This window comes from Amphiura filiformis, chromosome 12 (assembly GCF_039555335.1).
Source record: "Amphiura filiformis chromosome 12, Afil_fr2py, whole genome shotgun sequence".
NCBI classification, from domain to species: Eukaryota; Metazoa; Echinodermata; class Ophiuroidea; order Amphilepidida; family Amphiuridae; genus Amphiura; species Amphiura filiformis.
The window spans coordinates 38181105-38195559 of NC_092639.1; the positions used below are offsets into that span (position 1 = coordinate 38181105).

The following is a 14455-nucleotide window of genomic DNA, read 5'->3' on the forward strand; positions in this document are numbered from 1 at the left end:
TTGATGCTTGTTTAAATCGTATTGACCTTATCAAGTTGTAATCCTTTTTTGTGTGTGCTTTGTGCACCATGTCAGTCATGTGATAGGAAAATAAAATGAAAAGAAGTATCATGTACCAGTATCTGTGTGCTTGTTTTCTTTTTTTGGCGACTCCTTTAGGGACTTATTGATAATTTTTTCAGTTTAAGGGGTACTACACCCCCTGCCCAATTTTGTGCCTATATTTTGCATTTTTTCTCAACTAGCGCATTGGTGACAAGTAAGATATGTATATTATAGGGGCAAGGGCTACAACTACTGCACTGAAAATTTTATTTCAACACACTGAACACAGACAACAGTTGTGGCGTAACAGTCAAAAATGAGGGAAAACCAATATTTGATCAATAAGTCAATAACTACTTTCCTTGAGTTCCTGAATTTTTAGTGCAGTAATTGTAGTCCTTGCCTCTATAATATACATATCTTGTCACCAATATGCACAATAATTTTTGAGAAAAATGCAAAAATAGGCACAAAATTGGCCAGGGTGTAGACAGTATCCCTGAAGAGGAATCAAACATGATTAAAAAAAACCCTATAAACTTGTAAATATAAGATTTTGTATAATTAAACGCGATTTTTCATCAAATGAATGTAAATATTTTGAGGCAAGCAACTGAATAAACGGTTTCCATCAAAATCAGGCATCTAGTCAAAATATTAATTCGTTTCTTTTGTGATGCGTTCACATTCACTGCTTGTACAAAAAAAACGGCATACCAGCAATTAAACATTTGTGTGCTTGCTGGTATGCCTTTTTTTTGTACAAAAATAATATTTTTCATATAAACAGTTTGGTTTTGGTTAAAAAAAACTGTTAAAAGGGAGGGTTCATAAATACTTTGGTGGGTGGGGGTGTTGGAAAAGTTGGAACCTCGGACATCAAAAAATGTTGATACCCCTAAAAAAAGCGTGGATTTATTTATTAATTAATTTTTTATTTCCTTTTATGGTCTAAACTTTTTTATGCCCCCACCCCCCCCTTCATGTCCTAAAAAAGAACTCATTAGCCAAAAATTACCGTTAGTGTTTTACACCCAAAGTGTGAAGTGCGCAAACTTTCTTGATATTTTGATCCCTCTATTAAGAACTGAATTTTTTTTCCCCCTTTTTCGGACCCAAAATGTATTTGATCCCCTATATTTTCCACCCCAAGATATTTATGAACACTTCCTAAGAACATTCGAATCGTCTGATTTAATATAGGCCTATAAAGGTCATGAAAATGTGTTAAATTTATTAAAACTCCACAATAGGCCTATAAACACTTTTTAAATGTAAAAATGAAAAACGTGTTTCTGTGCCAAAACATTAATAATAATAATGATACGAAGAAGAATATTAAAGAATAACTTGGAATAATAATGATTCTGGCAATGAAAGTGAATAAATAACGAAACCATTCAAACCCGGCTGTTGCTTTCCAAAAATCTATAAAGTAGGCCTAGCCTAGGCCTACTGTCTCAGTACCGCTACCCGCTGGCAGTTAACATGATTGTCCAGACTTCGACAATATGCAAGTCATGACGTAAGCTCATTACTTATTCATGATATAGTCTCCTGAGCCGCCATGTAGTTTGGCGCCATGAGCGGAATAAAACTGGCGGCGTTAGAGACTACGTCATATAAACAAGTGCATACTGCGCAAACTCAAGCCCAAAATCTGGGCTTGGAGCGCTCCTGTTTTTTCGTGTTTGGAATTCAGGCCTCGAATAAGGCAACGTGAAGGATTGTGGGTAAATAAAAGGCGCCGCCATTAGAGGCCAGATGGATTCAGGCTATGAACATCGGGTAAATCCACAGCCCCTTGAGAAGTTTGGGCGAAATCTATTCATATCTTGATGTTTAAATCCGGGGAAAGAACTTGAAAAAATTCACATTTTATCAGCTAAAACGGAGCCATTTGACCGCTAGGTTTTTATGAAATCAGTGCTTCCGCGGTGCTTCCATAAGATGCGCCGCGCATGTAGATAAGCGTTGCGTATGTGTAGCGTATCTGTGCGTTAACAAATTGCGCGTCTACAAAACGCGACGTGTTGTTGCGCGCGTATACCCCGATGGTACAACAAAGATTTTCTTTCCTTTTAAATTGCGGAAACAGTAAAATAGTGAAATAAAATCCCTAAAATAGAGTAGTTGGAGTTAACAAATCTGGATTTTCTTTCCTTGTATTTATAAAAAACATAACAAAGTAAATACATTTCAAAAAAGCTCAATTTCGCGAAAGAAACAATGTCTAGAGTACACAGCCGCGTTAAACCAAAATCTGGTCAATTATACCTCATAATTGACTATGGTAACCGTATAATGCTTTTCTTTGAATTTTGGCGGCCATTTTGAAAAGCGTCCCCAACTGTGACCTCCTGGTACCTTCTTATTAATATACCGACTTATTTATAGATTACTTTCATAAATACAAATCCATAATCTAACAAATTCTATCTTTTATCCGCCTATTTTAAGAGCATAATTGCTTTTCATTGGATTTTGGCAGCCATTTTGAAAAAAAAGCGCCCTCACAGGAAAGTTTTCAGGATACAGGATTTTTACCTTATACATTCTTGTTGCTCAGTTTCTCCTTTCATGTGTGGGACCTAGCTCATTTTTAACGTGGTCTATTTGGCCGTTTTTCAGCATAGCTGTATGATAGGTAATAACAAGATGAGCAACAGCTTCACTGAGAGACGTTTTTTTCTGGCAACACTGTCATTAAAATATTATCAAATCATGTCTCACTTTACGGTATATTGATGCCAATTTCTTTTGGTACATTATCAACCCTAATCAGGATTTTCAGTGAAAGTAAATGCTCAAAATCCCTATTTTTCCACACTACCTTATAATGTCAACAATCCTAAAAAGTTCAAAGTTTCTGGCAACACTGCTCTCCAGTAAAACAATTACCAGAACTTTTTTTTCTATAGATAGGTAGACCAATACCTTATCTACCTACCCTGCAAAAAATATTTAAAAAAAAGCACCACTTTGGAGGTTACGTCATTTTTAAAAAGATCATTTTTTTTCATAATTAAATTAATGAAAAACACCCCTATTTTACAAAATGGTATCTACCATATTGAAATAATTAATTGTTATGTTTACTTAATTTTTGGAAAGGACAAGGATGGATACTTCATTGTATGGGAGAAGATTATTTTAATTCACGTTCTTCATACAGAAATATGACCTAATATTTAAGCATTTTTCCAGTTGTGAAAAGGGTGAAAATAGTGAAAATTGGGTCAATTCATATTTTGGCCGTTACCATGGTAACCATAGATGAAAAGGTAAAATTTTTACCAAATTTATACATGTTGACTCAATGTCTAACCATGTGCAATGTATAAAGAAAATCGATTTTTTGAAGTCTGCCACCACATCTTTGATTTTTATACACAAGGTCTCCTTGTAACTCCTATAACTCCTGTCAACTCTTTAATTCATTACTCCAAATTGTTTTGTATTTTTGTCTTTACTGCTTTTTACCCATGCTTATTATTAAAATCAAGAAATACACTGCAGTTGTTAGTTAATTCGCTATGTTAACTCAACTTACATGCACATTTTATTTTAAAATAATTTTATATTATTTCGCAATGTATAGTTTACTATAAAGTAGATAGTGGCAAGCACATGATAAAGGACTGATCATTCACTACAATCTTCACTTTTAAACTGTATTTTTTGAATGTGTTGATTGTTAGTCCGAAACTCCTGCAAAGCTATGGACATGGCATCTTACCTACTCCATTCTGTAATAGTCTGCATTGTGTGTTTTCTCAGTCTTCAATCATTTTGTTGAATGCAATTTTATGAATCACATAACAAAGATAGAAATTGGCCTCACTCATTAGTTATGTGTCATTTTACAGTATTTATAATTTATAAAGTAAGACAATAATTTATTTATTTTCTATAAGTGCATGTCAAAATATGGGATATATTGTTCAATATTATAGCTAGCCCCTAAAAACTTTATTTTCTATTTTCAATCGGATTTTTCCCGTTGAAAAGACAAAACTGATGTTAAAGATAGCAATAATATCATCAATAACATTTTGAGTCAATTTTATCCATAAAACGATACAGGATAGGATAGATAATTACTTTGACTTCAATGTGGTCCATATAATGAAGATTTTGATTCTACAACATTATTAGATCTGTTATCAACATATCAATTATGCACTCACAGGCAACCAAACATCATGCTATGCTCAGTAGTCCACTGATATGACCTCGTGATCATTCCCCCGCTTTGACCATGCTTTGACCATGTCATTTTTTTGATATGCTGATTGCTGAACAAGTTTATGTTTATATGTGTAGGCCTAACCTATGATAACTTTTTAAGTCATAATTAATTCAAACATAACTTTGGCAATACTCAATCGTTTTCGTTCGTTGAAACGGCAAAACATACTTTCTTTTCCTTGCAAATCGAATTAGCAGACATCAAAAACATTTCCACCACGAGAAGTAAAAAAAATAATTCATACCAATAGAAGAAGGCTATAATCTTAGCTAATCTTTAGTGTACACAAACTCCATCTCAGAATTAGGTACCAGCCCTATGGGCTGGCGAAAATATTTATTCGTGGTGAAAATTAGTCGCGTTCATGAACCGTCATAACGCCGTAAAATGTCAATTTAAACGTGGACCGTGCGTATGCAAGCCACGTCGCAATGTCATTTTATACGGCCGATCTCACATTAATTTCAATGGACAATATGTACGAATGAACTGCGCTCGTGAATAAAGTCAAATTCTCAAACCTCCCTGTTGCCTTATTGTAATGATTTGTTACAAACAAAAATGATCATAATATAATAGTTAGAGTTTCCTTCGTATGTTCATATAAACCTTGACTGTCTTTAAAAAATGTGCCTTTTCAACGACGCAATTTTGAACGTGCAAAATCTTCAAAACTGGCTGAATACGCGACCTCGCTTCGATACAGGAGAGTGGTTTTGAATAGATCGACGTATGATCACGGCGTTTGGAAATCGCAATCTCTCTACTGAAGCTGGTTGCCCCTGTACCTACGGTAAACATTCGATTAACATGCGCTGGGGCTGATCAACTTCTTGTTTGTCAGGTTACGAATACGGAAATTCATGGATAGTACCTTTGCTCTACAAGTAAGTATGGTGCTGAATAAAATTTCTCGAGCTTCTTCGTCAAGCCTGGTTGAGTGGCTGAATATATAACCAGATTGTATCACCACCTGAAACACGATTTCTCAATAGTGCAAAATAACCTTTCCAGTAATGCAACCACAATTACCAACAGGACAAGTCCAGTGATCGCGAACGTCCAATGATCGTTCCTTTTGCTATTGACGCTCGCATTGAGAACAGCTCAGAGAGGGAAGGTCATGGGTTGATGATGCAAATTTGATTTCAACTGGCAATAACATTTACAAGCAAAATACACAGGAAGGCTTGTCTTGTATCTTGAATGCACAGGGTGTCTCATCACTCAGTAAAACGGGTCCATGGATCACGACAAACCCACGTGTTAAGCAATAATTTTCCTAAAACTTTCCACCAATATCTTCATAATGGATACTTCAAGCATTTAAGACATGAGTGGGGTACAAGTACACTTTACTTTTTTAATTTACTTGTTTTGTCAATAGCCACCGCGCCGTCAATTAGATTTTGTGTATCGTCGTATGATGGAGGCGGATAAGATGGCTGCTGGTCTACTGATGTAATAATATGCGAATCGACGGACGGATTCATATCACTTGAGACTGGTATAGACACATCTAAAACAAACACAAAAACGACAATTTCTTTTAATCATGTGCAAAATTGTAACATCCTAAATACACCATAATCATGATAATCATGATAATGGTGTGCCGTAAATTTTTGGCCTTATAATATTGTTATGGCGCAATCTGAATGTTCCTGAGCAGAAGAGCATGTTCCTCGAGTTGATAATTGAAAAACGGGGGAAACGGGAACAGTAATACAAAAGGTATACAAAAAACTCACTGTAAACAATTTACAATCATTACATCGGATACCAAGGGATGCAATGCAAAAGATCGATGAAGTCCTCTCATAACACAACTAGTTTTGTTTCTTGGCCCACTATTTTATGTAAATTGGTTATTTTACGTGTACTTCAATGGGGCGATTATGAGTCCTCCCTTACCATGCTTACCTGTCATACCGGACCTTACGGCATGTGTTTTGTGCCATTCCGGTAGCCATGGTAGCGGTATCGCCAGCGTCTCACCTCTCTTCAATCTCGGCCAATCATCATTGAAATCTTTATTCTTTGGCGGGGGATGAACTGGTGCTGGGTGCGGCAGTTGTGCACCATCCCTCTGGTTGCGGTCAACTGTTGGTGCGTTGGCATTTTCACCTTCCCTCGGAAAGTATACGGAGTCTGTCAAAAATGAATATGAAAGGATGTAGAGCTTCTACCCAGCAAACACAAAAACCTTTGCCGTCACCCTCATGCAAAATGGCACCTTCCTCATGCAATATTGTCTAGACCTAAGAAACGTCTACTTGAATCATGACCAAATTTCAGCCGCCCTTCCAATAATTCAATGCGCATGTAGGGGGCACTACACTAAATCCTTTCGCATTTGGTCTTTGTATAGTCCCGGTTAAAAATAGCGCCTGCGCGAAATATATCAGCCTCTCACGGGTACTAAATTTGAAGTGAATATTGCTTATTTTTATGAAAATGACGATAGAGTAGGACATTAAGATTAAAATTCTGTTCAAAAATGTTTCGAATCGATTGGAAATTAGTGACAGACTGTCGGAATAATATCAGGGCCGGAACTGGTAAGGAGGCGCAATTGTCGGCTGAAATTCGTGAGGGCGCTGTTTAGGTGCCCGTAGCTCAAAAGTTTGACTGAAATGGTCACAGAAAACTAATTTTTTATTAAATTTCAGACTTTATACTTTTAGAAAATACATACTAGAATTTCTTAACTTTGTTACTAAGTTTACGAGTTTACTTTCTTGTGTTTTACCGTGTATTTCAATGGATCTTTGAAACATTTACCATTGAAATTGGGTTACGTTGAATTTGGACCACACTGTGTAGATCCCTATAGACAGTGATAGATATTGCTTAACAAGAATGTCATCGTCGCCACTGTCATTGTCGTCACCTTCGTCTTCATTTATCCTTTATGCACCCCCAATAACCCCACGCAGACCATTAAAAAGAAATTATCTAATACTTACGTATATTCGTGTCTACGGGCCTTGATGGCGGTCTCTCATCCCCTTGGAGTGCTTTATGGCAACATTTGCATATACATGCAAGCACGGCAACTATTGCCCCGACTGGTATGTAGATGACGTACCCATTGTCACTCATTGTTGTCTCTGGCAATAAATATATAAATAAATAAATAAACTGTGGTCACAGACCACGAATAGAGTTGTCTCATGCGTGTGACCTTCGACCTAAAACATCAGACACTGACTGATGACCTTTAATCCCAAATCGATGAGCATCATCAGATCATAAAGCTATTACCAATGTGGCGTCAATGATGTGCTATGTTATTTGTGGCAGAAGAAGCATTTTAAACATAGACCTAGACCGGAAATGAACCTTAATGACATTTGACCCCAAATCTGTGAACACCCCATAAACACTGTGTTATGGTCACGAAAATGACCCAGGCCAAAATCAGCTGCTACATACCGAGTTCACTCAATCAGCAAACCCGGGCAGCAAACACACAAACACGTTGTTTATGAAATCAAACAACTTATGTTATGATGATAATTATTAATTAGTGAAGTATGGCAATCAATCAAATTACTACACATTTTTAGACAAGAATTAACTTATTCCTTTGCTATGATTACCTAACTAGGCTTGGATATCTTGATTGGCTGAAGTGCTGATGAGATTCCGCTGATGGTCTCAGTTCTTTATCCAAGATCCGGCAATGTCCAAGATCATGTCTACCCAAGGGAACCCCTGGTCTACCAGTCTCAGTCCATGTCCTGAAGACTATGTTTTCACTATCCTATGCTAGTGTTTTCCAATTGGTCCAAGAGATAGCAAGAATTTCTTTGACAAAAATGACCAGGTGTCTTGTTATGACATCTGAAAAGTGAAGTCTTGAGTGTCGTGAGCGGTGGAACGTGACATCAGAGGTCAATGACCTAAAATTTGACCCGTTTTCCTGTATAATTCGTATTATGTATGCCATTTATTAACAACAGCCTCGATTTTCACATTTGTGGTGTCTAATGAAAGATATTGAAATTATCTATCAAACAAAACCAATATCAATGAGATTTAACAATGTTTCGACCCTAATTTTGAGCCAAAAACGTCAAAATTTAGCATTTTTACCCATATTTTGCAAATTGACCTGACATAAAACTTATAATTTCCTGAAAAGCGTGGGTGCATTACTTAAACATTCTTACTCAAAAACTGACCCATTATGTTCACAAAAAGATGACCAAAAACAATGTGTGTGGGTAAAGTCGTTTTTGGGCAAGGACATTTGAAGTGCAATGACCTCTTAAATTGACTATGTAAGAGGTTTCCTGCACATATAGACTGTGGGTAATGCTAACCTCACTCCCCCAGGGGGATTTATGGAGGCAGTTATTTTTGGGACCCTAATGCATTGAGGTTTAGAAATCCGCTTGCCTGCACATTGGCCAGCGGTGGGTGAGGCGGTGAGGGCGCTTTTTTCAAAATGGCCGCCAAAATCTCAAAAATCAACATAACTAGGTAAGTGAAGCTCCTAGCAGCATAATTATGATGTCTACACCCATGTTTTAGGGTCAAGGAATCCTATAGTATCACTTACATCAACAGGGGACCTAAATTTCCAAGATGGCTGCCAAAATTTTAAAAAGGCCGACATTGAAAATGATAATTATCTATATCTCAGTCCTTTAGCTCCTGCAAGCATAATTTTGATGTCTATACCCATGTTTGCAGGATCAAGGAGTCCAAAAAAATCACTAAGAACAGCCCAGGACACAAATTCCAAGATGGCTGCCACTGAATTTTAAAATGGCTGCCATTTAAATCAATTTTGTCTATATCTCAGTCGTTGAAGCTCTAAGGAGCATGTCTCTAATGCATTATGCCGTATTGTCGGAATGAAGGATTCCAGCCAATACATTTAGGTTTTCAAATCCGTTTGCCTTCACATTGGCCAGCGGTGGGTGAGGCGGTGAGAGCGCTTTTTCAAAATGGCATCAATAATGACACCATAAATAATCAACGACATGTCTATTACCTAAACACAAGAAGTATCAAAGCCTTAGTACTTTACTTAGTAGGATAAGTGGGTAAGTGCAATAGCTGTCCTGTGAACATTTGGCAATATATTATATATTGTACTCATATACACATGTAAGCTACACATGGCAGCTATTGCACTTACCCACTTGGGCACTCAACAGTCGATGTCCCAAGATCAACTCCAAGATCAACAACTAATCTAATCATATTCAGTAACTCTATTTGTAAAAGGATTAATTCTAGGAAAAAAATGAAACGATAGCTAAGAGTAGCTTGATGACGTAGCTCCCAGTTGCTGATTGGTGCTGGGTTTACTGTACTGGTGATACTGGTATTGATACAGTAGCTCCCAATTGCTGGTTGGTACTGGGGTATCTATCTACTGCTGGTATTGGTGATGATAAAGTAGCTACCAACTGATTGTTGCTGGGTTTAGCTATCTACTGTTGATATTGGCGTTGATGAAGTAACTTCCTATTGCTGATTGGTGTTGATGAAGCAGCTTTCAATTGAAGTAAATGTTCATTGGCGCTAAGGTAGCCATCTACTGCTAATATTGGTGTTGACGAAGTACTTGCCAATTGCTGCTTGTTGCTGTGTTAGCCATATACTGCTGATATTGGTGTTGATGAAGTAGCTTCCTTTTGCTGATTGTGTTGCTGAAGTACCTTTCAATTGTTCACTGGCACTAAGGTGCTGCTGATATTGGTTTTGATGAATAGCTTTCAATTGTTCATTAGCTCTAACATGTCTAATGTAGCCATCTACTGCTGATATTGGTCTTGAAGAAGTAGCTTCATATTGCTGATTGCTGCTGGGTTAACTATCTACTGCTGATATTGGTGTTGATGAAGTAGCTTCCAATTGTTGATTGTTGTTGATGAAGTAGCTTTCAGTCTTATTGTTCATTGGCTCTAAGCTAGCTATCTACTGCTGATATTGGTGTTGATATAGTAGCTCTCAATTGCCGATTGTTGCTAATGTAGCTATCCACTACTGATATTGGTGTTGATGAAGTAGCTTCCAACAGACGGCCTGAAGATGCACCTAGGATAAGGTGTGAAACTGTTGCCTCTCAAAACCGTGATTCCAGTTGAATAGTTTAAAAAATCTAATTTCATAATATCAGCAGTAGATACCCCAACACCTGTCAATAATAGGGAGCTACTTCATAAACGCCATTGACACCAGTAAGCACCAATCAGCAATAGGGCGTCACAAACACGGATATCAGCAGTTGAAAGCTAGCTTAGAAACAATCAGCAATTGGAAGCTACTTCATCAACACCAATATCAGTAGTGGATAGCTACATTAGCAACAATCGGCAATTGGTAGCTACTATATCAACACCATTATCAGCAGAAGATAGCTAGCTTAGAGCCAATGAACAGTAAGGCTGAAAGCTACTTCATCAACAACAATCAGCAATTGGTAGCTACTTCGTCAACACCAATATTAGCAGTAGATGGCTACCTTAGCGCCAATGAACATTTACTTCAATTGAAAGCTGCTTCATCAACCCCAATCAGCAATAGGAAGTTACTTCATCAATGCCAATATCAACAGTAGATAGCTAAACCTAGCAATAATCAGTTGGTAGCTACTTTATCATCACCAATACCAGCAGTAGATAGATACCCCAGTACCAACCAGCAATTGGGAGCTACTGTATCAACACCAGTATCACCAGTACAGTAAACCCAGCACCAATCAGCAACTGGGAGCTACGTCATCAAGCTACTCTTAGCTATCGTTTCATTTTTTTCCTAGAATTAATCCTTTTACAAATAGAGTTACTGAATATGATTAGATTAGTTGTTGATCTTGGAGTTGGGACATCGACTGTTGAGTGCCCAAGTGGGTAAGTGCAATAGCTGCCATGTGTAGCTGACATGTGTTTATGAGTACAATATATAATATATTGCCAAATGTTCACAGGACAACTATTGCACTTACCCACTTATCCTACTAAGTAAAGTACTAAGGCTTTGATACTTCTTGTGTTTAGGTAATAGACATGTCGTTGATTATTTATGGTGTCATTATTGATGCCATTTTGAAAAAGCGCTCTCACCGCCTTACCCACCGCTGGCAAATGTGAAGGCAAGCGGATTTCAAAACCTAAATGTATTGGCTGGAATCCTTGATTCCGACAATACGGCATAATGCATCAGAGACATGCTCCTTAGAGCTTCAACTACTGCGATATAGACAAAATTGATTTAAATGGCAGCCATTTTAAAATTCAGTGGCAGCCATCTTGGAATTTGTGTCCTGGGCTGTTCTTAGTGATTTTATTGGACTCATTGATCCTGCAAACATGGGTATAGACATCAAAATTATGCTTGCAGGAGCTTAAAGGACTGAGATATAGATAATTTTCATTTTCAATGTCGGCCATTTTAAAATTTTGGCAGCCATCTTGGAAATTTAGGTCCCCTGTTGATGTAAGTGATACTATTGGATTCCTTGACCATAAAAACATGGGTGTACTAGACATCATAATTATGCTGATAGGAGCTTCACTGGCCTAGTTATGTTGATTTTTGTGATTTTGGCGGCCATTTTGGAAAAAAGCGCCCTCACCGCCTCACCCACCGCTGGCCAATGTGCAGGCAAGCGGATTTCAAAACCTCAATGCATTAGGGTCCCAAAAATACCTGCCTCCATAAATCCCCCTAGGGGGAGTGGGGTTAGAATAGCCCACAGTCTATATGCGCAGAAAACCTCTTGCATAGTAAATTTAAGAGGTCATTGCACTTTAAATGTCCTTGCCCAAAAACGACTTTACCCACACACATTGTTTTTGGTCATCTTTTTGTGAACATAATGGGTCAGTTTTTGAGTAAGAATGTTTAAGTAATACATTCACGGTTTTCAGGAAATTATAAGTTTTATGTTAGGTCAATTTGCAAAATATGGGTAAAAATGCTAAATTTTGATGTTTTTGGCTCACAATTAGGGTCGAAACATTGTTAAATCTCATTGATATTGGTTTTGTTTGATATAGATAATTTCAATATCTTTCATTAGACACCAAAAATGTGAAAATCGAAGCTGTTGTAAATAAATGGCATACATAATACGAATTATACAGGAAAACAGGTCAAATTTAAGGTCATTGACCTCTGATGTCACGCTCCACCGCTCACGACACTCAAGACTTCATTTTTCAGATGTCCCATAGGATGTTCTATTCAACTATCATAACAAGACACCTGGTCATTTTTGTCAAAGAAATTCTTGCTATCTCTTGGACCAAATGGTCTTCTGCGTTGACCCTAAGCTCCTCTCTCGGAGATCTCATGGGCAAGCTTTCTGCTCAACTTGACAGACAGATAACACACTATGTTATAGTCCAGCAATTGATGGAGATATTTCAGACTACCGCTTCTGACAAACTAATCTTGACATAAAGGTCATAAACGTGATTTTCAGCTCAAAATGCCTCTTATGCCATAAATTACATACCATTGGAACGCCACCATGCATTGATATTAGCCAGTGTCTATGAGGTGTTCACAGATTTGGGGCCAAAGGTCATTAAGGGGTCGTTTCTGTTCTGAGAACAAAATACCTTCAAAATACCTCTTCTGCCACAAATAACATAGCAGATGCCACTTGCACATACATTGACAATAGCCAGTTGTTATGTGCCTCCAAAATATTCCCTAATATTTATTAAAAGTTGTTTTTTTTGTCATTAAACATTAATTTTCTCTTGTTTTGATATTTATCTCCATTGGTTTTTACATAAAATGTTCTGACAATTCTGGAAATTCATAAAAATGACAGTCACTCTTGTAGCCTTGTGTGACCTTTGACCCGGAACCTAATCTGCATCTAGCGGCTGCTACATGGTCCCTGTTGACATGTGAATTTAGGAACACTTTCCAATACTCCTCCCCCTCCCCGAACCCCCACCCATTTCACACAGAAAAAAAAACTGGTACCACATTAATGCCCTCATGCACCAGGGACGAGTACCATCATGACCATAACCAGTTGATAATCTGTGCATATCTAGTCTAAGAAGGCCGGTGGAAACAGCAGGAGTTGACTAAGCTGTTGACTTAACAAAATAAACAGAAAATTAATACTGTACCTTAATAAGCTTCTTTGTACTGTAGAATAATTATATTACTTGATAGCCTTAAGAATAACCAGTCGCAGTGTCAAATTCAAATTCACCTGATACAAGACAGAAATAAAGTACGGTAGATAAGTTGTTGTCTGTTGCATATAACACGGATATTAAATTGTAATATTCGTGTGACTTCATATCGGTGGAAACCCCAATGTGGTACTTGATTATCCCACAATGCATTGCTGCTCTCTTAAATGGAAAGATTGGGGTGAGGGAAAAGTCCAAATTAAGATTGAGAAGTCAGTCGTAAAATTGAAAATTAAAACTAAATTCCATCGCATTTTCAATCAAATTTTAGACTTTTCCCTCAACACAATCTTTAAGATCGATTTTTCAATCTTTGGTTTTAAGAGAGTGTGGCAGAATTCTTTTTACATGGTTTTTCCAAAAATATTACAGTACACGTTTACAAAATTGTCGCCTGAATTGGACCAATCCGGACCAGTCCACGGCCGCCTACATAGTACCTTCAGCGCTTAATGAAGAGACCGAAAACCCTATTTGCCACCATTATACTGTCGCTATTTCATTTTGTAATCCTTTTTTAACAAACAATCTTACATGTAGTCTGTAATATCTCGTGAGGTCACGGTAAGAAGAGCTGGTAACCTAAAATTAATTGATTATTACTGGTCCATCATAGACGACAGCAGAGCCGTAGCCAGGGGGTGGGTTACGGGGGTGCGATGCACCCCACCCAAATTTGTAAAAGTGTACCAAAGTTTAAGAAGTTGTGAGCGTAGCGAGCCAAAAAATCGCATTTTTAAAGCTTTTTTGGTCAAAAAAGGTCCAAATTTGGGGAAGAAAGTCCACTTTTCACAAAATTACCCCCCACACCAAAAAATCCTGCCTACGGACGTGGAGGGCAACATGCAAAGTGTCCCAAATTTTGTGGTTGGAGCCAATTTTAAAAGTTGTGTTTCCCGGGGTGTTGTAATTACTGCCCCGCAGTTGTTGCATGATGGGATTACGTTAAATAAACCTTTGACAGGATTCA

At 37.6% G+C, this 14455-nt stretch overlaps 1 protein-coding gene across 1 annotated transcript; it reads right to left on the reverse strand.

Annotated features, from left to right (window-relative positions):
* Positions 1 to 4314: 4314 nt before the first annotated feature.
* LOC140166159 (uncharacterized) lies at positions 4315 to 13541 on the reverse strand. Its single transcript, XM_072189551.1, has 4 exons — positions 13417 to 13541; positions 7267 to 7410; positions 6221 to 6448; positions 4315 to 5816 (listed from the first exon to the last, which is right to left on the reverse strand). Exons 2-4 carry the CDS (start codon positions 7400 to 7402, stop codon positions 5653 to 5655), a joined length of 528 nt encoding a protein of 175 aa, XP_072045652.1. The 5' UTR covers positions 7403 to 7410; positions 13417 to 13541; the 3' UTR covers positions 4315 to 5652.
* Positions 13542 to 14455: the final 914 nt, after the last annotated feature.